The sequence below is a fragment of the Malaya genurostris genome, chromosome 1, assembly GCF_030247185.1.
Source record: "Malaya genurostris strain Urasoe2022 chromosome 1, Malgen_1.1, whole genome shotgun sequence".
In the NCBI taxonomy this organism is placed as follows: domain Eukaryota; kingdom Metazoa; phylum Arthropoda; class Insecta; order Diptera; family Culicidae; genus Malaya; species Malaya genurostris.
In genome coordinates this window covers 123655131-123677825 of record NC_080570.1, presented here as the reverse complement: position 1 = coordinate 123677825, position 22695 = coordinate 123655131, and the positions used below count along the sequence as shown (strand labels likewise).

Genomic DNA, 22695 nt, shown 5'->3' with positions numbered 1-22695 from the left:
TACATTAGTTATTATAAACTCGTTTGCACCCACACACTGCAGAAAAGTTCAGTAGTGATTTTTTGCAAATGCGATTCACATGACAAAAAATCAGTTGTGAAACGTTTACTAGCGAACGTTCTGCTCGATGATATTTAAGAAAATAGTTCGCACGTTGAATATATCTGTAATGATTCTCGAACAGAAGATTTTAGGGAAATGAACTTCCATAGTCGTTATATCTCAACCCTTAGCAGAATACACGATGAATAAATTCGCCGATGAACAAAAACTGAACCTTCTGAAAATGCTCAGTGCGCGTAGAGTGGTTGATAACTGGATCAATAGTGGTGATGTATTCGAGATTTACTTGGAAATGCCGTGGTGGTGGAGTAATATCATTATTAAAGGCAGCAAGTGCTGTGATTATTAATAGTTATAATGATAGTAAAAAATACAATCACAAAGCATGTTATGCTACTGATGAAGAATATTACCCAATTTAACTTGAATATCATTGAGCAATTTGACGTCTCAGTTACTCACACCGATGCAGTGTGTTCGAATATATTCATATACGAAATGAGAATGTGTGCGAGCCGAAGCCTCAGTTTGTTGTGGGTTCAATTTTACACTGAGGAAAAAACCTTCAAAGAGTTTCAGAATCTTACACGGATATAAAAGCTCTTAGCACAGACTAACAGACAGGACACTCAAATTAGATTCTTCAATCATTTTAACGGTCATTTCGAATATTCCTTTATTTGGGACAGTACTCACATGTGTCATGATGGCGCCACGTTACTCTATCAAAAACATCCTGTCTGTCATCTAGACTTTGTTTATTTTTTTCATTTACCAACAGAGTTGCCATTCATACAGAATTACCTGTAATGTATTGATTTGTTTACGTCCATGCGAATTTCATGCAGGATACAGATTTAATACATATTGCCAAAACTATACACATAATTGTGCCTACTTCTCATCCTCCAACGCAATACAAAATCGAACCCGTTTTGTTACAATATTTACTTGCTTCTGGTCTGCCGCCACTTAATTTCGGGTGAAAACTACCAACACAATAAAAATAGTCTAGATGAACAACGTTGAGTCAAATAAATGGTTACCTTCCAACATCGCGAAAAAGGTAAATATATTATCAACGTTATCCAATAATTTATTGTGACGATTCATTTTCAAATATTTTGATGAAATCAGGCATCCCTGCAAGCAGCTGATCGGTGTTGACAAACGAGGGGAAACCAACTAGTAAAAAAAACTTGTACATAACACAAGGGGTGTACAGATAGTAAATAGTTCGCGCAGTACAATATAGGTGGAACTAGTGCATAACGAAAAATTATTTTTATAAGAATTTACTCATACTGTCATGTCTGTTAGTCTGTGCTCTTAGTATTTCATTAGCTTGAAACTTTTGAACCAAGAAAAAATCAGTTGCGAAGGATTTTTTTCGTCTGAAGTAAAGCTCAGCAAACCTTAATAAGCGAAAATATGTGTTATATGATTAGTCAGTGTAGATTGGTTCGTTAATTGGTTCATCAAACACATATTCCAATATCCCGTATTCCGTTGAGTTACACAACAAAGTAAACAGTGCTGAAAATACCGAGTGGCAAACAAGTTTGTTGTTAACATTTCAGTTTTCCGAGTTGTAAAACCGAATCGTAAAAATGGTTTTCAGATGTTCAGTTCCCTCTTGTTTTGTTAATGCGAATAATAGAAAGTTCAAATTGTTCAGAATTCCAACTATCAGTACTAGGACAGTTGCGCCAATTACGATGGTTGCGGGTTTGCTGTACAACGATACCGGAAACTCGACACCGTATATGCAGCCGTCATTTTGTCAAAGGAGAACCGGCTTGTCCCGAAGCAGAAAACGACGTCGACTGGGTACCAACTATGCATCTTGATTGGGAAAATTGTGACTCTCATGTAAGTGTAGGGAATAAGGGTCACATTCCTTCAACAACTACCCGCTGTACAATGAGTGATTCCGGTGCGTCCCAGCAGGAAAACATTTGCATTTCAGCATCGGAGAGGTAAGTTATTTTATCAATATCTTAAAAATTACTCCTTCATTGCTTTCTTAGCACTTCGAATATGCAACTGTTGCTCAGCCAACCATTAAGAGACATTACTGTGAGTTTTGGTATAAATGATGACAACTTCTCGCAACAATCTTCGTCTTCAGAAGGCCAGTTCGGAAATGATTCTGTTCATGCCCCCTTGCATGGAAACAGTCCAATGTCAAAAAGGTAGTCTGGTTATTTTTCAATAAACATTTATAAACAACTTTCTATGTTCGACTTAGTTACGTGATCTATGACCAGCAAGTTGACGTAGCTGCCCCAAAGCAATTATTCCATGAAAACGTGAACATTCTTCAAGGAGCTAGCTTCACATCTCCAGAATATGCAAGGTAAATCACGTCTCATGTTGATGTTATGTTTTAGAAAAATGTTATAAAGGGTGATTTTTTAAGAGCTTGAGAACTTTTTTAAACAATAAAACGCATAAAATTAGCAAAATCTCATCGGTTCTTTATTTTAAACGTTAGATTGGTACATGACATTTACTTTTTGAAGATAATTTCATTTAAATGTTGACCGCGGCTGCGTCTTAGGTGGTCCATTCGGAAAATCCGCTTTTTTATCGACAAATTTTGTTCAGCGATGAGGCTCATTTCTGGTTGAATGGCTACGTAAATAAGCAAAATTGCCGCATTTGGAGTGAAGAGCAACCAGAAGCCGTTCAAGAACTGCCCATGCATCCCGAAAAATGCACTGTTTGGTGTGGTTTGTACGCTGGTGGAATCATTGGACCGTATTTTTTCAAAGATGCTGTTGGACGCAACGTTACAGTGAATGGCGATCGCTATCGTTCGATGCTAACAAACTTTTTGTTGCCAAAAATGGAAGAACTGAACTTGGTTGACATGTGGTTTCAACAAGATGGCGCTACATGCCACACAGCTCGCGATTCTATGGCCATTTTGAGGGAAAACTTCGGAGAACAATTCATCTCAAGAAATGGACCGGTAAGTTGGCCACCAAGATCATGCGATTTGACGCCTTTAGACTATTTTTTGTGGGGCTACGTCAAGTCTAAAGTCTACAGAAATAAGCCAGTAACTATTCCAGCTTTGGAAGACAACATTTCCGAAGAAATTCGGGCTATTCCGGCCGAAATGCTCGAAAAAGTTGCCCAAAATTGGACTTTCCGAATGGACCACCTAAGACGCAGCCGCGGTCAACATTTAAATGAAATTATCTTCAAAAAGTAAATGTCATGTACCAATCTAACGTTTAAAATAAAGAACCGATGAGATTTTGCAAATTTTATGCGTTTTATTGTTTAAAAAAGTTCTCAAGCTCTTAAAAAATCACCCTTTATTTCTTATAACTTTAACGAACAGTATCATCCAGCACAACCAAATGAATTGCGAGATTCAACGCGAACCAATCAACTTTGTTAATAAGAGTACAATATTTCACATTGAGCCGAGTACACAGACAGAATTATCACTTCTGGAAAAAACCGATAGAATGGAGAAAGTCCTAATGAAGTACCAGGAACATATACAGAAGCTAGAAGCTCGGAATGAGATTTTGAAACGTAATTTATACAACAGCAGAGAAGAAACACGATTCTCCGTTTCTTCCTTATCCGTTAACGATAAGAAATGTCGTTATTTCACAGGACTTAACAGTGGGAAAACATTGAAAAATTTGTTTCAAGTTTTGTCTAACGATATACCTTCATTTGACGGAATGAATTAAGAATTCGCATTTATTCTTACCTTACGAAAACTTAGATTAAACGAACCGTTTGCTACATTAGGCTACATTTATAACTTAAGCCCATCAACCGTGAGCAGCTATTTTTTTTAAACAATTAACAGTATTCATCCGTTTATGAAAGGTTTGATAGGATTTTCAAGTAGAAAAGTACTTAAAAAACATATGCCTCAACACTTTAGGGTAAAATACGATGATAAAGTAACAATTATTATTGATTGCTTTGAAATAAATATGGAATGTCCAAATATTGAACAAATGAAAGCAAAAGCGAACGTATTTTCAAACTATAAGAAGTACAACACTGTTAAAATTTTGATAGAAATCAGCTGTACTGGATGTGTAATTTTTATTTCGGAAGCGTTTGGAGGTAGAATCTCTGATAAAGAAATTGTTAAACAATCAGGTCTTTTAGAGTTTTTGAAAGATGGAGATTTCATTCTTGCTGATCGTGGTTTCTTGATAGAAGATTTGCTGAGTTCCATAAATGCATGCGTTTCTTATCCATCCTTCAAGAAAAAGAACAAACAACTAGAACCTCTCGATGTAATTTCATCAAAAGAACTTTCGTCACTGCGCATTCACGTAGAGCGAGTAATAGGTGTATTACGTCAAAAGTTTTTAATTATGTCTGATATAATTCCTATTTCACTCATTGAGCGTTGGAATAACAACATTTTGGCATTAGACCAAATAATTACAATAACATCTGCTTCAGTTAACCTTTGCCCGTCTGTAATAACTTAGTTTTAGTAGTAAGTGGAGTTTTGTAAGAACAATAAATAAACATCTGCCCAATAAAAATGTTCATTGTCTATCTCTGTAGAGGATAAAAGTTGCAAGAAAATCTAATTTTTGATCAAAGCTCTGAAGACTACTAGTACAATTCGACATTGGAAAATGTCTGTGCGTCAGTAAGTATGTATGTAAAATATCCGATGAAACAAACAATTAAGACAGTTTTGGAAATGCGTGGATAATTGAATTGTATTAATGAGTATTCGCAATCGGTTATTTACCATTTGTTCTTTTTTTTAATTTGAAATTTACATTATTTGGTTTGTGAAGACTTTTGCCAATAACTCTGGTAATAAAACATTTTTGAAAAAAAGTATTGTTCGCTCTTCACATTGTTTCCAAAATGGCTCATTCCTTTTAATTTGAAATATAAGTGTCTCTTTAGGCGTCCATATGTAGAAATAACCAAAAGCAGCCTCGCAAATGTGGACCTGCATTAATGCTTGGTAGTAATATTTATGCTTCAAATTCATTACCATATTGTTACTTTCATCCAAACAGACGTAACGATCTTTAATGTTAAGTAATACATCACGCATACTTTCAGTATCTTTGGTGGAATAAGGACATTTCACTTCAACTGTTATAATTCCATGACATTGGCAATGAAATATTGCATCAGGAGAAGCCCCCATGCATGGATTATTTTTCGAGATATGCAGGCCTGATTTACGTAACGTTAAATTTTGATGACATTCTGATACTGCTTCAAACAAGGAATTCACGGCGTGATTTTCATGTTTCTTACCATATTGAACCGATGGTGTAGAAATTGAAATCTTGTTTGGGTAGCATATTTTTTTTATAACACATAACGATGGATTATTTATATTTGTTCGGCAAACATCTTTCAGGTTTGATGCTGTTACTCGTCCAGACCTTAGTGTCATCCATGACCGCGATTCTTTTTGAAGTATTGCAGCTATCTCAATTTCTTCTATTATTTCTGGATTGTTATCAAGTCGTGACATTATTATTTCAGCCATATCCCTTAACTCATTCAGTGATTTTTGTCTATGATCGGGATTATACAAACTAGATAAATCAAAAGTTTGAAACCTTTTTGTTTCCTTTTCTTGATCTGTACATGTTACGCATTTGAAATTCAATTGGTCATCCTCGCAAAAAACGAACATTGCTGCGCAGGTCTCACCATCCGCTTTAATAGCATTCAACAGGTTCTCATATTTAGGATCATTGTTTGAACATGGTTCAACAGATGGATAAAACTTCTGAATTACCAAAATTAATGGCTTTAATTTTTTTATACAGATCATCGCTTATGGATGGTGGTTTTTTCCAGTAAGCTGGTAGATCAGTAACAGAAAGCTGTAAAGAACAATCAGTCAATCATTGGATTATTTGGAAATCTTCCCTGCACCATTTACCTTTTGATCAAAAATTGCTGTCCTTATACCATCTAGAGCAAACAGTGTTGCACCTATATGGCTGCACGATTCCGTTATGCCTATAGCGCACGTACAGTGTGCTGCTAATATCTTTCCATTTTCTTCTGATACAATCCATGGTTTCAGTGAAGATTCATTTAGAGCAAATGAGTGATGTACCGTTCCGCAAATAATAAAAACATTATCAATTTTCTTTCCGGATACATTTTTTACCCAACCATTTTTAAAGTACAATACAGCGTCCATTCCTTTGGCTGAATCCTTCGCATGACCCGTGAATGGATTGGCATCCAAGACCATGAATTGATAAATTTTGGCGAACGTAATGTTGAGTGGTATATCAGTTGTAGAGGTTGACATTGTCAAAGGATCGACACCTTTACATAAGCGAAGTTTTTCGTTGTATCTCCTCTGTGCCTCAACTGAATCCTGAAACACAATAATTTAATTCATTGCTTTGTGATAATCTTGACATGATACACAATAATAGCAATCGATCCACAGATCCTGGGGCCGCATTAAAAAACTCCAAACGAACATTTCTTTTACGAATGGTTATATGAAAAAGCAAAATCGACTTGGTTACATAAGTATTACTTGTACAACTATGATTATTTTATAAAACTATAACACTGAATTTTGATTATTTTATAACACTAATGTTTTTAGAACTGACATACCCCTAAGAACTAGAGGAATTTCACAAATTTGAATGCATATCTCAAGACGTGAGAATCTGTTTATGATGGAAAATTATGACAAAAGCATACATCACATTTACCATTTTTAAGTCGCTGTCTGTCAAAAACTAAAATCCTTGACTGTTGAGATAAAACCGTTCCGAAAGGATATGCAAAATAAATCAGGTTGCAGAATTTAGGAAGTAAATTGGCAGCACCTGAAAATAGTCAAATATTATAATTTCTTTCAGTAAAGTAATGCACTTTGCCCACCTGAATCGAGCAAATTTGGAAAGAATATATATTTTAAATAAAAGTCCAGTTCTGCTTCAAAAAATATCAAGGCTGGAATCTGATTCCTGGCAGAAAATTAAGCAGCTGAAAATGAAAAAAATATAACATTAATATTAGAACTAGTACAGCAATGCATTTTTCTTACCTTTATTAATCTAGTTCAAAGAGACCGTCATCAGTAAGCACAGAAAAACATCCAAAAAAGCTGGGGATTTAATCGTACAACGGTAGTTCTTTTGACGTTTCTTCGGTTTTGTTTTGATCTGTAACACACTCACACTAGCATTAACCTCACAACTACTGAGAATAACCACACCTACACATTCGCACGTGGATTGGACTATACGCAGAAGTAACAGGAGCGCAGGTTATCGCTACGCCAACTCAAACGCAACAGGCGCAGCGTCTTTAAACATCGCTATAAAAGTAAATATATTATCAACGTAATCCCATCAATTATTGCGATGGAACTAGTGTCTAACGAAAATTTATTTTCAGAAGAATTTACTCATAGTGTTATGCCTGTTAGTTTGTGATTTACCTACCCATCAAATCAGAAACATTTAACTAAAACATGTATTGTAACATCGTTTTAGCACAGATAACTGATGTACAGGCTAGAACAAAATGTTTCAACATTCTCTGTAAATTTTTAATTTGCTCTACGTTGGAAACAAGTAGCTCACTGCCACCTAATCGAAAATTCGTCGCGATCTTTTAAAACGTTACGGAACGATATCAAAGTTCTCCTGCCCGTTGTGGAAATACATCATCTTTTAGATCTACGGTCTCGAAGATTTTCTATGGATGTACGTAACGCAAATAGAAAAAAGTACGGGCGTGTAATGTCAGAGACATAACTGGATGTCGTGAATACGAATGAAACTGACACGATTTCTTTATACTTTCGAATTCGAATTGATACCGGATCGATTGTGTGAATTGTGAAACTTTTGACGTCGAGATAACCACACTGTTCAAAATATTATCCTAAATTCCTGATCATATTTTTGATGAAATAGCGAATGAATTATGTTATTGCTATTAATGCAAGTCAAGATAATCACGATTAAGTTCTTCCCATTCTTCCGTATGGCTAATTTTGAAAAGGCGCTCCATAGTAAAGTAAGTCGTATTCACGACAAAAATCTACGGAATATTTACGACAACTGTTGTTCAAAATGAACAATTTTTTGACCAAGGATGTCAGTTTTAAAAATTCTCATGCGATTTCGTTTTCAAATTGAGTTTCTGAGAATAATTTTTCTTCCCAACCCGAACCAGAAAAAAATCGAACATTCGGGTTCGAATACTCGAGATCCGACCAAATTTTTGAACCGCAAGTTGACCCGTGCCTGTTAAAAAGGGAAAAATCGTCACCCGTACTTGACAAAAATATATAAAGTATAAGAATTGGGAAATGGCCTAAAAGCTTGAATTATGAGAAGTTGTAAAATTGTATCTGTTGTTGAGTTAATGAATTAAGATTTGTATAAAATGGTGATTGTAGGAATGTTTTTACGCATTTTATATAACTATGTCTTACCGCTATCAATCCTCATTTGATTGACTTACAGATCTAGATATGTATTTCATTTCTTTGTATGATTTAGATGGGATTTAGAGAGGCAATAATCATTTTTAGGAAGCATATTGTGTAGACGTTAATAATTCGAAAAGTATTAAATTAAGGGTTGATCAAGATTGTGTATTAGATGAAATATGTAGAGCTCAATATTGCCTCCACAAACGCCTCGAAAAAACGAAAAATCACTTCAAATGCCTCTATTTGTTATAATAAAATGTAAATGTTGTTCAATTGTTGTTGTTCATGTTCAATCAATAATACGTTGGAGCTTGCTAGATACAGGTGGAGTACTGTTCATAGACATCATCGTACTCGTAGAAGCATTATAGAGAAATATTCCTGCATGAGTTGTTTAAGGTCAATCGAAGCCTCCAAAATGTTTCAAGTACTTGAAAAACAATTCCTTGTGGAAAAATTTTCCTTTTATTCCAGTATCGATAATATTTCCGGTATGCACAATTCCTTTTCAGACTATTTTTATGTTTCAACATAACAACATTGGTAACTGTTATTTGAAATCAACAATTTTAGGTATTTGTTGCCAGTTTCAACAATTTTTTAAACGATTTTGTTTTGACATTACCAGTTACTGAGGGGTAGTTAAATTTGTGATACAGTTCTATTAGACGAGTGGCATGTCGTGTCGACGGTTAGGTTCTTTTTGGTTTCACTCTTTGTGCAGCTCCTTATATAAATCTAGTACTGCATATCTGTTGCTTCCACTACACTCTAGGTAATTATCGTTGAGCGTACATTTTATGTTGTTTTGCAATTTTGTCAAATTGCCACGATCAATTTTGTTTAAGATTCAACAAACATAGAAAAAAAGAATGTTTTACCTGTGAATCAATGAATAATACTGGCGAATCTAAGACGAAAAAACAAAACAGTTCGAAAATACGTCACGTATGAACCTGATAGTCAGTATTTCAACCGCTGTTTAGGCGAACTCATCGAGCACTTCAAGTAGCAATTTTGTTAAAGTGCCAAACACAATGGATAATCCGGTCCGACCTTGTAGATTGTGTTTCCACAATGAGCAAGATAATGTTTATACTTCCATTCAAGAGGATCGTGCGAAACTTTCCAATCAGATTCGCGAGTGTGTAGCAATTTTCAATCTGCACGATGATGATATTCGTTGCATATGCAGAAGCTGCATAGCAACCGTTAAATTTATTGAAGAGTTCCGGACCCTATGCCACCAGACCAATGAATTGTACAACTTCATTCCAACGCCGCATTTGAATGATATCAAAAGTGAACAGTATTACAATACTGTCAACGAATTGCACAATGTCGTACAATCGAAACGGGAAGCACTTGTACAGGTTGTCGTTGGTAGGGAACAGATGGATACAGAATTCATTGACTTACCATCGGAAGAACCTCCTATAAAGTATGAATCCGAAAGTGACAATGATGGCAGCTTTCATCCAAAGTTGCAGCGAGATCAGTGCGATGACGAACATCAGTTTGAGTGTAAGACGGAAATAGTGGAAATGGAAGAAAACCTGACGGAGGAGCTAACATACGATTCCGATTTTACTGATACCTCAGGTAAAATGTTTTTTTTCCCTATGGTTCCAATAGTATGTTACTGAAGGATGAAATATTCAACTATTCCAGCTTGTCGAAGAAAGTCGCGAAAATCTAACAGCGAACCAAAACAAGGGTAAGAATTTCGGTTGAATTTTTAACTAGTGATAGAATATACTATTGTTTTGCAGCCCGCGATTGACTCTTCAGCTTAAGCTGGCCATTGCACAGGAAATTGAGATGCATCCGCAATTGTGGAACATTTCGATACCATGGTAAGTTTATCGAAAGTTCGAATTTTTGTACCATCCGGGGTTGTACTTTTTCCAGTTCCGCTCAAACAATCGATGACACGTGGGCCAAAGTGGCACGTAAATTTGAAATCGACCTGTCAACCTTCCGAGGCCACTGGCGACGAATAAAGGAAAGCTATCGTGAATTGAAGAAAAAGAAGAAAATCCCGGCGAATTCAACAAACGGACGGTTGCTTGCTATACTGAGTGAGATATACGATGCCGGCAGAACACAGATTAAACCGAACAAAGAAATCGAGCCAGTTGGTACGGTAGGCGAAGGAGAAGATACATTTGGAAGTGAAGAAAGGAAGCTGATTCTATTGCAAGCAGTTTATAAGTATCCAATCATTTGGAGCTGCAAACATTTGGAGTTAGTTGAATTTGTTGTGTTTCCGTAAGGTTGAAATTGATGATTTATTCAATTTTTTTTTCTTACAGTTATTACAATAAGGAAATGCGAGAGTCCGTGTGGGATCAGATAAGTGCCGGTTTGGGTGTAACTTCGAGTGAAGCCAAGAACTGCTGGAAGAGGTTACGAATTATTTATAAGTATCGTTGCAAGCGTTTTTCAAATGGTCAAATTCAAACCGAGGACCTTAAAATTGATCCGTTGTTCGCATTGTGTCATGAAATGTTTGGTGGCATTACGCAGAATGACGCGTTCGATTCGACAACTTCAAAGAGGGACTTTAAAGTTTTCGATAATGAAAAAAAATTTCAGTTTGCACAGATATGCTCTAACTATGACATCATTTGGAATATTCAACATCCGGAGTAAGGATCTGTTTCCGACATAATGGAACTAATTTGCTAATTAGTTTATTTTTTCTCGCAGCTACGGTAAAATTGTCAAGAAGGATCGTACGTGGGATGAAATAGCAGCAAAAATGAATATTTCAAAAGCCGAGGCAAAATTCCAATGGTTCCGATTGCGAGGAGTTTACCGCGGACGTCATATACGGCTAATGGAAGGTTTAGTCACCAGTAACGATCCTATTTTGGCAGATCCTCTCTACCTACTGTTGAAGAAGATGCTAAGTGAAAATATGACAATAGGAAAATCGAGCGGAGTTTCGTTGTCAGACGAAGAGCTTCCTAGCAAATATTTCACCAGCGTCGATCAGAAGATTAAGCTTGTTAAGGAAATAACGAAGCGTGAGGTTATTTGGAATTCTAATCATTCCGAGTAAGAAGCGTGTTCTGTTTTTTATTCAAATGTTTGTAAAACTACATTCCAAATTCCAGCTTTCGTAACATGAAAATACGCCAAACTAGCTGGCAGCAAATTGCATCCCAGTTTAAGGTGAGACCTTTGGTGGCAAAAGCCGAATGGATTCGGCTTAAATCGTTGGTGGGTTCGGAGCAGTCTTACGGTGAAGCCAATCCAAAATCAACCGTTGATAGTCAGTTGCGCAAACTAGTAGAAAAATTACTGCCTGCATCTAGGAGAAAAGATAATGAAAATCAAACGACATGTGATAAACAGATGGAAACTGTCGGAGAAGGACCCAAGCGACATTATCGGGGAGTTTCGTCCTATGACGGAGCCGGGTGCGTGAGGATGGATCTCAATGGCACCATGCGTCATTGTAAGATCTGCGAACTCTGCGGGAAGCCAGTCGAGCGATCCTTATTCGAGTATCACATGAATCAACATTACGGACTGAAGCCGTACGCCTGCTCTTTCGAGGGATGTGACAGCAAGTATGGCAATAAGATTACTAGGAATCGTCACGAGGTGATGGTTCACGGAGAGGACGGTTTCAAGTTCACCTGCAGTGAGTGCGGAGCGAAATTCAAACAGAAATGCCGGCATGATTTTCACTATGCGTTGAAGCATAAAAGTGACGAAGTACCGTGCGATTTATGTGGCAAGGTATTCAAGCACAAGTAAGTGTTCGATGTATAGCTAAATATAGTGGTGATATTTCTCAACCGAATTTGTCTTCATCAACAGGAAACTTCTTCAAAAACACAGAGCACTTCATAAAAGTCAATACGTGTGCAAAGTGTGCGGTAAGATTTTACAGAAGAAGTGGACTTTACACGTCCATATGCGTGTCCACACCAAGGAAAAACCCTTTCCATGCGAGTTATGCGACCAACGGTTTATGCTGAAGGTTCAGCTGAAAACTCATTTGCTTAAAATTCACGGTGTTTTGTTGAAGGACCTCGAATCTGCGAAAGCTAACCTAGAAAATATGAATGAATAACGTGGTATCGAAAACGTGTCAATAAATAATTTGTTTTGTGCTGATTAAATAAATTTGTTTGTTTGTTCATTGATTTAATTCTGTTGTGTTTCGAAGGCGCACTTTGATCAAAGCAAATCGGAGATATCTTGACACTATAACCTTTTATACATTGAATTGTTATCAGCTGACATAATGTGGGTTTCAATGCGTGACAGATTGATATCAAACCCGTATTCTCAACTTCTTCGTTCGCGATATTCACCCTCATTCAACCATACGATTGATATGTACACCTTATGTATTACATAGTGGAAACAGAGGTAACCGTCCACTTGTCATCGAGATAGAGCAAGTAAATACAGACAGAGTTTTTCTGCATTCGATTTTAGGCAGTTCAGCAAATCAGTTGGTTTTTCTTCTTTCCGCAAAACTACCGAAATTCCAAAGGTCAATAGGTCAATGTCCTCCAGAGGTTGATGCCCTTTAAGGATTTTGTAGGTGAGTATATCATTACTTTTGGTTGGTAAACGACTGGACAATACGCAATTCAGGCGCCAATGTGGTTCTTAACCTCTTGTCCAGTAACTCCTATCCCTACCTCCCCGCGGTGCCAGCTGGGGTACGAGCAACAATAGGAAAGATCGGGTAACCAACCCCGGTGGGACCTTGGTCGTATGCTGACAGGGAAGGGGGGCTTGCCTTCTCTTTACAGAGAGCGAGCCTACCCGAGCGTCTGTTCCCCATGTTTGGGCGGCTCGAAACAGCGTCTGTTCTCCATGTTAGGAGCGGCTGATTACCGTCCTTGTGTCAGTGTGCGACTCTAAACAGTGCTGACACGATGGCCCTCCGGCGAGTCAGGAGGTTGGTACAGGCCTAACAAGCCGCCCGGAAAACACTTGTTACGAATAATCATGATATAAATACGACTCGGAATAATCTGCAAAGACCTACTACGATTGGAAGCTTGGCACATGGAACTGCAAATCGCTTGACTTCCAAGGATTCGACCAAATGCTGCATGATGAGCTTCAAATCCGCGGCTTCGATGTCGTAGCACTGCAGGAACTTTGTTGGACGGGACAGAAGGTGTGGAAAAGTGGGCATCGAGCGGCTACCTTCTACCAGAGCTGTGGCACAACCAACGTTCTAGGAACGATATTCTTAGTGTTGGGCAAGATGCGCCAGCGCGTGATTGGGTGGCAGCCAATCAGTGATAAAATGTGCGTATTGAAGATCAAGGGCCGTTTCTCCAATTACAGCATCATCAACGTGCACTGCCCACATGAGACGAGACCCGATGACGAGAAGGAAGCATTCTACGCGCAGCTGGAACGAACCTACGACAGCTATCCACGGCGGGATGTAAAACTAGTCATCGGCGACATGAATGCTCAGGTAGGCCGGGAGGCAATGTACAGGGCTGGAGAGCCTACACGCGGTAACAAACGACAACGGTCAACGATGCGTAAACTTTGCAGCCTCCAGAGGAATGGTAGTTCGAAGCACCTTCTTCCCCCGCAAAGATACCCACAAAGTCACCTGGAGATCATCTGATCAACATACGGAAAATCAAATCGACCACGTTCTCATCGACGGGCGATTCTTCTCCGACGTCATCAATGTCCGCACTTACCGCTGTGCCAACATTGATTCTGACCATTACCTTGTCGCGGTTTGTATGCGCTCAAAACTATCGACGGTGCACAATACTCGTCTCACAGGAAAGTCGGGACTCAATCTCAAGCAGCTACGTAGCATTCGTACTGCAGAGGAATACGCGCAACAATTGGAGTTAGTGCTACCAACGGAAGAGCAGCTTGGCGCGGCGACTCTTGAAGACGGCTGGAGGAACATAAGGTCCGCCGAGAGTAGCACTGCTACAACCGTTCTAAGTACGAGGTTATCGAATCTAGGAAATGACTGGTTTGACGGCGAATATCAGCAGTTAATCGAAGAGAAGAATGCAGCAAGGGCGAGGATGCTGCAACACCGCACGAGGGCGAACGAGGAACGATACAGACAGGCACGGAACAGACAGAACACTGTTTTCCGAAGGAAAAAGTGCCACCAGGAAGACCAAGATCGCAAATGACACACGGAAGTTCTATGAAAAGGTGAACCGCTCAAGTAAAGACTACACGCCACAGGCCGAAATGTGCAGAGATACCAGTGGTAACCTTCTCACGAACGAACGTGAGGTGATCGACAGGTGGAAGCAGTTTTATGACGAGCATCTGAATGGCGAATAGTGATGGGCAATACGGCTCATTTCAATGAGCGGCTCTGAACCGAACGCTCTTTCGTAAGAGCCGATTCAATTGAACGGCTCATTGGCTCTTTTTCAATAAACGTCAATGTGAAGTGAGTGTGAGAGCCACGGAAATACATGAGCGGTATGGGCGATCTAAAATTGTGTTTCACAACTAGAGGTGTCCGTGTGCGAGGAAGCGGAATATTGAAATAAATTAATTGAAATTCCATTTGGAAAAAAATCTATTTTTCTTCTATTACGACAGAATGCTTTGGGATTCACTGCTAAATAAATGTTCTTATGCATTTTTGACAGCTTCATTAGAAAACATCATCGTTTAACCAACAACGCAATCAAATTTGGGTGTACACAGGCACACAGATTTTCCAAGTTGAATCGCAGATTTTAAAATGGCAACTCTTCTTGAGAGCCGCGGTTCAATTTTGAAGAGCCGTGGTTCGTTCGCTCATTGCTACGAGTCGGTTCAAATGAACGGCTCGTGAGCGCTCGCCCATCACTAATGGCGAAGCACAAGATACAGAGAACGGTGCAGGAATCAATCTGGGTGCATGCTCAGCCGACGACAGATTCCCAGCCCCTGATCTGTCGGAGATAATTGAGGAGATCGGCAAGCTGAGGAACAACAAAGCCGCGGGCAATGACCAGTTGCCAGGCGAGCTGCTCAAACATGGAGGAGAGGCACTGGCTAGAGCGCTGCACTGGATGATTTCTAGGATTTGGGAGGAGGAGATTCTACCGCAGGAATGGATGGATGGAGTGGTATGTCCCGTCTACAAAAAGGGCGATAAGCTAGATTGTTGCAATTACCGCGCAATCACATTGCTCAACGCCGCCTACAAGGTACTCTCCCAAATCCTTTGCGGCCGTACCAAGCGGGATTTACTGGAGCCCGCGCCACTTCGGATCACATATTCGCGATAAGACAAGTACTCCAGAAGTGTCGTGAATCAAACGTACCCACGCATCACCTATTCATTGACTTCAAAGCGGCATACGACACAATCGATCGAGAACAGCTATGGCAGATAATGCACGAATACGGTCTCCCGGATAAACTGACGCGATTGGTCAAAGCAACGATGAATAGAGTGATGTGCTACGTCCGAGTATCTGGGACGCTCTCGAGTCCCTTCGAATCTCGGAGAGGGCTACGTCAAGGTGATGGACTTTCTTGTATCTTGTTCAATATTGCCCTGGAAGGGGTGATTCGAAGAGCGAGGATCGACACGAGTGGCACGATCTTCCGAAAGTCCGTACAACTTTTTGGCTTCGCTGACGATATTGATATTGTGACACGTAACCTTGAGAAGATGACGGAAACCTACATCGGACTGAAAGCTGAAGCTAGGCGTATCGGACTGGCCATAAATGCGTCGAAAACAAAATACATGAGAGGAAGAGGCTCTAGAGAAGAAACACTACGCCTCCCACCACGAATATTATTAGACGGTGACGATATCGAGGTGGTTGACGAGTTCGTGTATTTGGGCTCACTGGTGACCGCCGATAATGACACCAGCAGAGAAATTCATAGACGTATTTTGGCAGGGAATCGTGCGTACTTTGGACTCAGAAAAGCCCTCCGATCGAGAAAAGTACGCCACCGCACGAAATTGACCATCTACAAAACGCTAATTAGACCGGTTGTTCTCTATGGCCACGAGACCTGGACTATGTTGGCAGAGGACCAACGCGCCCTCAGTGTTTTCGAAAGAAAGGTACTGAGGACCATCTATGGCGGAGTGCAGATGGAAGACGGAACGTGGAGACGGCGTATGAATCACGAATTGCAACAGCTGCTAGGAGAACCACCTATCGTACGGACAGTTAAAATTGGACGTCTACGATGGGCTGGGCATGTCATAAAGATGCCAGACGACAGCCCAGTGAAAATGGTTCTTGAATCTAATCCGACTGGTACAAGAAGAAGAGGAGCGCAGCGAGTAAGGTGGATCGATCAAGTGGAGGGTGATCTCAGCCATGGACCGAGTTATGTGGAGACGTATGCTTGATACAGCAAAGGACATCCCAGGCCTATAGCTGTTAGGTAAGGTAAGTAATATCATTACTTAGAACTTCATGTTCAAAGTGCTGTGGGATAGTAAAACGACGAACAGATACTTTCGAACGAATACGAATAGACCATTCTTGTTTTCACTCGAATGAATTCGAACGCGACTCGTTTGCCGTAAATATTAAAATATCAGTAAACTTCTTCCAATAAATGCTAAGCCATGATAAAATCACTTCAATTCTTCTATGAGAAACTAACGCGTTAACGTAAAAACGTCTTCGACCTGCATACAACCGATTCGAATCGCCACATTGGAGACCCGCGACGTTGCGAAACATTGAGTTTACTTTAAAGAAATCACTCATGGCTCGACAATCGCCTTTCGAAGGTAGACGCAAAAAAAATTTGAGGGTTGTATTCAAGACACGACCGAGCACAATAACATTAAAAATGAAACGTTTCTAGGGTGTTCATAATAAATACAAAATAAAGATGATATTGATGATGATACACTAAGCTGCACTACATTTCAAAGTTACTTGAAAGCTCAATTTTAAATACAAACAACCTAAAGATTTAAACCTGAACAAATGAAACTATTTTATTTTATGATGATAATTTTCGAGAAACGTACAAACTTATTAATTTGATTTGATTTATATCGTTTATTTACCCCCAGTTTAAACCTAATAATGGTCGTTCACTGGGTGGACTTATTAATTTTATAAACAGTTAATCGATCCAAGAGAATGTTGTACCAGTAATCTCAGTAATGGTGTAATTTTATTAATCCTTCAAAATCGTCGATAATCTTCGGAAAGTATCGGTAAATAATATGGCAACAATACGAGGAAGAAAACATGTGAAACAGTCCGCATAAAATATTTAGTTGCTTACATTGATTTTCGCTTTGGCATATTAGGAATATACGGAATGAATACGCAACAAAATTCAGAAATTTTGCTCATATTGAAACTTGATGTTATTAACATTGTCATAGTTACAACGCGTGTAGCCATCAGACGCTTATTGTTATTGTTTTGAAGCAAATAATATTTAAACTGAAACTGACGGTTAACCAAATTCTACGATGGTTCAAATTCAAACGATACATGTAAAATCGCAGGTAAACTTACCTTGAGTTTATCTTTGTTACTATATGATATTGCATCTAATTGTACTGTATATGTTTTTTTTTTTGTTTCGATTATAGAGGTTTTAACCTTAAAGGTCATTCGCCTCTTCGGGCCAGAAAAATTCTCTGACCCTATGTGCGGGGATGGGAATCGAACCCAAGTGGGCTGCGTGAAAGGGCATCGACTTACCCATCACGCTATACCCGTCCCCAATTACTGTATATGTGATCCTGTGGAACTCATTTATACTACTAAACCGAGGAAGCCGCTCGGTTAGATAAGTTTCAGAATTTAATTTTGAATCATTTGAAGCGTTTAATTCCCGGTGGGACAACAACTGCTTCAGTCACATTGTCACGTTTTGTTCGTATGCGGGAATGGAGATTTAAGTATGCAAACCGATCCGTTGATAAATTAAAACATTTTTAAGCTTACAATATTGAAGTTTTGGAATCATTTAAATTAGGAAAATCCATTAACAAATCATCGAGGAACAAGCGCTGCAAATTAGATCCGAAAAATCTATCACCGATAATTCTAAATTGGCCTGATAGTTACCAGAGAACAAAAATAAAATACTCAATTCAAACCAATTTTTCAATGGTATGCAATTGAAATATTGAAATGACGTTATCTCATAGGTTTAAGTTAAATATTTCCGAATCGATTAGTTGTTGAATTAAATAAATCCATCAACAAATGACTGAGTTATAAGCGTTCAAAATTATGACAGAAAAATGTTACGCGATTAGTTTTGCATGTTTTAAATTGACACCCAGCCTCGGGAAGCGAAGTGTAAGGCATTTTTAATGGCAAAATCGACCAAAAATTTGCTAAATACATGGGATATTTCAAAAGAATCGGTAACCACGCTGATTCGGTTCTTCAATAGCTAGATGATAAATAAGATACTCAAGCGAACACGGTGTTGCGCAGACAACAGGAAATTTCACGAACACATAATGCAAAAGCGACAATCCAGCAAGTGAACGCATATACAATCCAGTCATCAGCTCACTGGACAAGCTACTTGTTTCATTCACAGTCAAACATCAACTAGGCAAAGAAATATTGTGCAGCCTATATTTATAGATTTCTCTTCATACTACGCATAACGATACGGTGTTTTTTATGCATGACGCAAAGCCTCCTACACACTTAGAAAATTTCGCAGAATTCGGTAATTTTTTACCGAATTTTCAACAGCTGAACGTTCGGTAATCAGTTCGGTAATTAAATTGATTACCAATCGTTCGGTAATTGCTTGAACTGTCAAACAACTACCGTAAACTGTAAACCAAATGAATCTAACTGATTGTTCGGTAATTTTTTGTGTGTTTGTTTTCCTTTGGTTAAAATTCTGAAATTTCGGATTTTAAAAAACAACACAAATTCACAAAAACGAATGAAGTAAATTCCAACCTGTTGTGGCTATGGTTTTATTCCACGAAAAAAAAGGGTCAAATGTTCTGGCTGACCGGAATTATGAGCGCCTTCCAAAACACTGCACAATCCGTTGAGTCCACCAGAAATTACACTCGAACGATTTGTGTAGGCAGCAACTGGGCAAGTGATACAAAAAATTTTTTCTGCCTAAAAGTAAACAAAAAGCTTTTAGTGGTTCAAATGTTTTAAATATTTTAGCACCTGTATCTCAATCCATTCGATGAACTCTTCAAGATTTTTTTCGTTTGGTTAATAAAAAGACACTGAAAATTTTAATAACTGCTTGACAGTTCGTTTCACGACAATCAGTTTTCACAGAAGTTCGGTTATTGGAAGATAATTTTACCATACGGACGGTATGGTTTTTACCGTACTCGGCGACTATTCAGATTTACCGTATGAATTGTATATCTATTTACAAAATTCTGTAATGAAAACTTGCGTAAAACTGATCGTCCGGTAAAAATTTGCATAATTGTTGTAAAATAACGTTCATGTACCGAAATATCGGTAATTTCTATTGATTACCGAAAGTTTTCGTCAAAAAAAATTACCGAACAACGGAATCAAATCTTAGTGTGTATGCCGAACAAGAAGTTGACGTCATTTTATACAACTGGGATTGGTGGATGAAAACATAGGTCCACTCTAACCATTTTTTCAATAGTATGCTATTGAAATACTGAAACGACGTCGTCATACATGTTTAAGTTAAAAGTTTCCGAATCGATTGGTTTTTGAATTAAATAAATCCATCAACAAATGACTGAGTTACTATAAGATACTCAAGCGAACACGGTGTTGCAGACAACAGGAAATTTCACCAACACATAATGCAAAAGCGACAATCCAGCAAGTGAACGCATATACAATCCAGTCATCAGCACCCTGGACAAGCTACTTGTTTCATTCACAGTCAAACATCAACTAGGCAAAGAAATATTGTGCAGCCTATATTTATAGATTTCTCTTCATACTACGCATAACGATACGGTGTTTTTAATGCATGAAGCAAAGCCTCCTATGCCGAACAAGAAGTTGACGTCATTTTGTACAACAGGGATTGGTGGATGAAAACATAGGTCTATTCCAACCATTTTTTCAATAGTATACTATTGAAATACTGAAACGACGTCGTCATACATGTTTAAGTTAAAAGTTTCCGAATCGATTGGTTGTTGAATTATAACAATCCATCAACAAATGACCGAGTTATTAACGTTCAAAATTATGACACAAAAAGGTTACGCGACTATTTTTGAAACTTTTAATTGACACCCGGCCCCATATAGTGAAGAGTAAGGCATTTTTAATGCCAAAAAAAATTATCTGAAAACTCAGCTAAATCGGCCACGTAAAGCTTGTACGCAAATAGGCCTGAATAAAATATCTTTTAAATAAAAAAAAACAACTTGACCTGAAGAGTACGATCAGTTAAATAATTTTGAATCATTTTGATCAAATAAATAGGAAACTGGAAATCAGATATTTTTGCTATTAAACCTTTGTGCCAAACACTGTCGAATGCTTTTTCTATGTCTAGAAGAGCAACTCCAGTTGATAACCCAGAAGATTTATTTGCTTTTATCATGTTCGTTACTCTGACAAGTTGATGAGTAGTTGAATGTTCATGACGAAATCCAAACTGTTCTGGTAAAAAAATTGAATTCTCATTTATATGAGATATCATTCTCAACAAGACAATTTTTTCAAAAAGTTTACTGATAGAAGAAAGTAAGCTAATTGGTCGATAACTTGATGTTTCTGCTGGATTTTTATCAGGTTTGAGGATAGGAATTACTTTAGCGTTTTTCCATCTTTTTGGGAAGTAAAAAAAACACTTGTTGAAAATTTTAACCAGGAGTCTCAAGGCAACATCGGGAAGATTTTTAATAAGAATATTAAAAATTCCATCATTACCAGGAGCCTTCATGTTTTTGAGTTTCCTAATAATTGATTTAATTTCGTCAAAATTCGTCTCAATAATGTCATCGTGTGATAACACTTGGGTTGAAATATGATCATATTTCAGTGAGACTTCATTTTCAATAGGACTCGCAACGTTCAAATTAAAATTGTGTATACTCTCGAACTGCTGAGCAAGTTTTTGAGCTTTTTCGCCATTTGTAAGAAGTATTTGATTTCCTTCCTTGAGAGCAGGAATTGGTTTCTGAGGTTTCTTAAGAACCTTAGAAAGTTTCCAGAAAGGTTTAGAATATGGTTTAATTTGTTCAACTTCATTAGCGAAATTTTCATTTCGCAAAAGAGTAAATCTATATTTAAATTCTTTTTGTAAATCCTTAACTATGTTTTTCATAGCAGGATCACGAGAACGTTGATATTGTCGTCGACGAACATTCTTCAACCGAATGAGCAGTTGAAGATTGTCATCGATGATAGGAGAATTTAATTTAGTTTGAGCTTTGGGAACTGAAAGATTTCTAGCTTCGATAATGTAATGATTCAAATTATCAATTGTTGTGTCGATGTCCGCAGAATTTTCTAAAATAGTTTCATGGTTCACATGATTTTCAATGTGAGATCTGTAATCCAACCAATTAGCTCTATGATAGTTGAATATAGAACTAATTGAATTAATTAAAGCTTCGTTGGAAAGTCTAAATGTTACAGGAAGATGATCTGCGTCAAAGTCAGCATATGTAATGCAATTTAAAATATTCAAATAATTATTCAACATCACTGTTACATTTTAAATTCATTATAATATTATTTGCAATTTGCCATCCGATTTGAAATGCTTCAAAAAGTGATGAAGTCGAATTCATTCGGATGATCATTTGAAAAAGTTGATCTTGTAGGTATATCATTTGGCATTTGTAACGGTTTTTCGATTTTCAGGTATGTTCTGTAAATTTAAGGTCGTTGATTTGACTTGTTGTCTAAGCGAACGAGCGTTTAAAATTTTTTCCCTGACAAGACAAATAATTCAAATAATTGGATTTATGATTTCCATCGCAATTTGAACATGAAAATTTATCAGTGGTTTAATTCATTGGACAAACGTCTTTCGAATGCGATTTACCACAATTCAAACACCGTATATCCATATGACAATTTTTGATTCCATGGCTGAAGCCTTGACAATTACTTACTTTACTTACAATGAAAAGTTCAAATAATTTTCGATAAAACACGAGTGGCCTATGGAATACTCAGGGCTGCCGACTCTCTCCTATATCTTAGGAATTAAGAGTGTACTATTTTTTT

At 37.9% G+C, this 22695-nt stretch overlaps 1 protein-coding gene and 1 long non-coding RNA gene across 2 annotated transcripts; one reads left to right on the top strand and one right to left on the bottom strand.

Moving 5' to 3' along the window:
- Positions 1-6008: 6008 nt before the first annotated feature.
- On the bottom strand, positions 6009-7370 carry LOC131425213 (uncharacterized). Its single transcript, XR_009228946.1, has 3 exons — positions 6961-7370; positions 6789-6905; positions 6009-6436 (listed from the first exon to the last, which is right to left on the bottom strand). It is a non-coding gene; the product is annotated as an uncharacterized LOC131425213 (long non-coding RNA).
- A 1950-nt stretch (positions 7371-9320) lies between these two features.
- On the top strand, positions 9321-13015 carry LOC131425672 (uncharacterized). Its single transcript, XM_058587737.1, has 8 exons — positions 9321-10129; positions 10199-10244; positions 10300-10383; positions 10439-10774; positions 10843-11178; positions 11240-11590; positions 11650-12294; positions 12362-13015. The coding sequence occupies exons 1-8, from the start codon at positions 9565-9567 to the stop codon at positions 12615-12617; spliced, it is 2619 nt and encodes an 872-aa protein (XP_058443720.1). The 5' UTR covers positions 9321-9564; the 3' UTR covers positions 12618-13015.
- Positions 13016-22695: the final 9680 nt, after the last annotated feature.

Bases quoted from the DNA above. Each gene is read 5' to 3' on its own strand.
- LOC131425672 (XM_058587737.1), top strand. From the start codon at position 9,565: ATGGATAATCCGGTCCGACCTTGTAGATTGTGTTTCCACAATGAGCAA. The intron at 10,130-10,198 runs GTAAAATGTTTT...CAACTATTCCAG, and splicing joins CGATTTTACTGATACCTCAG to CTTGTCGAAGAAAGTCGCGA. The intron at 11,179-11,239 runs GTAAGGATCTGT...TTTTTCTCGCAG, and splicing joins TGGAATATTCAACATCCGGA to CTACGGTAAAATTGTCAAGA.